Genomic DNA, 3091 nt, shown 5'->3' with positions numbered 1-3091 from the left:
ATTCCCGGCTAAACCCCCTAAAAACGAGTGGGAGGCGCGAACAATTCCCCCTAATTAAGAGGCGTTTTGTTCTGGTGTTGTGGTAATTGCTGCCTTTGTTTTCCCGGCGTTGTTTTTATTGGACAATGATTGGTTTTGATTGTGATGATAACGAGATTTCCGAACGAGCCGGGCGCGTGACTCCGTCCTGGTTTAGGATTCGGGAAGGTGAAACCTTAAATCCTGGAATGACGGGAATTTGGGGTGCCAAGAAAATGTAAAATTTAATTTATTTATTTATTAATTTTTTTTTACAATTTACAATGTTGATTTTTTTTAATGCTTAACTCTCCAAAAAAATATTGGAATGAAACCATTTTTGGTCAAAATAATCCTGTTTAAACCCGGGAAAGCTCCCTAAAACTGGAGTTTTTCTGGAGCGGGATGTTTTGTTTTTTTTTTTCCTGCGATTTCCAAGGAAAAAGGGAAACTTTTCAGAGGAGAAAACTGGCGCAGCACCGGGGGCTGATTTATTTGGTGTAATTCTCCCAAAAATCAGCGAAGCTGGAGCCATTCCCAGCCCTGCATCACCTGCTCCGTGTCCCCTCCAACCCCAAATCTGGGATATTTAACCCTTTTATCCACCTGGGGGTTTTGCCCGGATTTTTCCCTTTCTTCCACCCCATATTTTGCCGTATTCCCTAAAGAAATGGGATTTGCCCTGAGATGGAGCCAGGGCTGCCCCTGCCCCGTCCCAGACCCCAAATCCCTGTGGGATCGGGGCTCCAGAGAGCCCCAAACCTCTCCCGAGCCTCGGCGTGGCTTTGTGGCCGCACCCGGCTATTACCGAGCGGCCACACCCGGAATTTTGGCTCCTCTTTCATCTCAAGGCCGCTCAACCTGAAAGGGCGACCCAGGGAGGGCCCCGAGGTGCTCGGGAGTCGCCCAAGAAGCTCGGGAGGGGGAGCGCCGCGGTTTGGAGGGCGGCACGAACCGGCCTGGCTGAAAATCCGGATTTTTTTTTCAGGCTTTTGAGAGAGCAGAACCAAGGACGGGATTTTTTTTTTTTTTTTTTTTTTCTCTCCCCTCCCAAACACGCCCCGCTTTGAGTCACGGGCCGCGAGCGGGGAGAGTTTTGGTGCTGAATCAATGTTTTGGGGAGATAACCAAGAGCTCTGCAGCTCTGTGGAAAGTTGTAAAGCCGGTGTGTTTATGACAGCGCGTGGGAATCGTTCCCCTGAAGTGACGGGCGCCCTTTTGGGAACTTCGGGTCCCTTTTTATCCCACTCTCAGATACAAATGCGCACAATTTCACAATGGGTTCGCACATATTCATTTTTACGAATTTCGCGTGACATTTGCCGCTGGTTCTTTGTTCCTAGGCCAGGCTGAGCTGCTCTCACAGCAGCCTCTGTCTCTCTCTGTGTCCCTCTGTGTCCCCCTGCCCCTCTTCTCTGTCCTTCACTGAAGCAGCTTCTCTGAGCCCAGGCTTTTGCAGCCCGGCTAAATAGCTCTGGTTTCTAACCACGGACTCAACTCAAAGATGCGCATTTCACCTAAATCGAAATGGATTTCTGCCATGGAGAATTCCTGCTCTGGAGAATTCCTGCTCTGGAGAATTTCTACTCTAGAGAATTCTTACTCTGGAGAATCTCTGCTCTGGAGAATCTCTGCTCTGGAGAATTTCTACTCTAGAGAATTCTTACTCTGGAGAATCTCTGCTCTGGAGAATTTCTACTCTAGAGAATTCTTACTCTGGAGAATCTCTGCTCTGGAGAATTTCTGCTCTGGAGAATTTCTACTCTGGAGAATTCCTACTCTGTCTCATCGCCCAAAGATTTTAAACCAAAACCTCTGTTTTTTTTCTCTCCCGCAGCTCTGAGCCCCGCTCCACCATGCACTACCCCGGCGAGCGCTGCCTGCCGGGCCCCAAATTCCTCCCCGAATTCCTCCCTCCGTGCCAGGCTCACCCCGAGCCCTTCGCCAACACCTGCCACCCCCTGAGCATCACCAAGGGCCCCGCGCCGCGCTGGGGGCAGAGCTGTCCCCAAGCCGCCGCCGTGTCGCTGCTGCCGTGCCAGCCGCTGGTGCAGAAATGCCTCCTGCTCTACCCCGAGCCCTGCGAGACCACCCGGCTGCTGCCCAGCCCCAGGGGCTGCGCTGTCCCCCAGACCCCCGCGGCGCCGCGGAGCGACCAGAAACGCGCGGCGCGGAGCCTCCCCCCGTGCGCGCCGCGCTGCCCCGAGCCCGGCCGGCTGCGCTTCCCCCCGTGCGGCATCCGCGGCTCCTCCGCCTCCTGCCGCGCCGAGTGCCGCCCGCGCAAGGCGGCCGCGTGTCCCCCGCGCTGCGCCGAGCTCAGCGGCTGCTACTCGCTGCCCCTCCGCGGTGGCACCGAGTGTCCCCCGCAGCAGAGCGTGCCCCGCTCCTTCCTGCGGGAGCAGCTGGCCGGCGTGGCCCCGCACCGCTGCTCCAAGGGGTACCCCACGCAGGAATTCGGCACGGGCTGCTATGCGGAGCAGCAGCTGAGCGTCACCAAGGTCACCGAGGAGCGTCCCCCGCTGCGGGCCGTGGCCAAGGGCTCGCCGCAGCTTGAGGCGAGCAAGGGCAGGAGCTGCTCGGCGCAGCACCTGAGCAAGTCCCGCTGCGGTCACCACCACCACCACCCCCGGGGCACCCCGAGACCCTCCCGGCTGGTCCCGGCCGGGGCCAAGCGCTCCGGGCACTCCAAGAAAAGCCGCAGCGCTTCCAAGTGGCTCTGGTGAGGGAGGGGTGCGGAAAAGCCGGGAATGGAGCCCAGGGGTGGGGGGATCGACATGGGGTGATGCCCCCTCCCTGGAGCCCAAATTTGGGGTGATTTCCCCTCCCTGGAGCCCAAATTTGGGGTGATTTCCCCCCTCCCTGGAGCCCAAGTTTGGGGTGATGGCCATGGGGTGATACCCCCCCTTGGGGTGCAAGGTTGGGTGATTCCCCATGGGGTGATTTCCCCTCCTTGGAGCCCAAATTTGGAGTGGTGCCCTTGGGGTGATTTCCCCTTCTTGGAGCCCAAATTTGGGGTGATTCCTCCCTGCCTTTGGAACCCAGGTTTGGGGTATCCCCCTCCATGGAGTCCCGG

At 57.2% G+C, this 3091-nt stretch overlaps 1 protein-coding gene across 1 annotated transcript; it reads left to right on the top strand.

Moving 5' to 3' along the window:
* The first annotated feature begins 1874 nt into the window (after window positions 1–1874).
* LOC139584991 (keratinocyte proline-rich protein-like) lies at window positions 1875–2741 on the top strand. The gene has a single exon (XM_071417367.1). The coding sequence runs from the start codon at window positions 1875–1877 to the stop codon at window positions 2739–2741; it is 867 nt and encodes a 288-aa protein (XP_071273468.1).
* Window positions 2742–3091: the final 350 nt, after the last annotated feature.

Source organism: Agelaius tricolor, unplaced genomic scaffold (genome assembly GCF_023055355.1).
Source record: "Agelaius tricolor isolate 1412-34295 unplaced genomic scaffold, bAgeTri1.0.p SCAF_69, whole genome shotgun sequence".
NCBI classification, from domain to species: Eukaryota; Metazoa; Chordata; class Aves; order Passeriformes; family Icteridae; genus Agelaius; species Agelaius tricolor.
The sequence above is the reverse complement of the archived record's forward strand: the minus strand, read 5'-3'. Positions and strand labels throughout refer to the sequence as shown.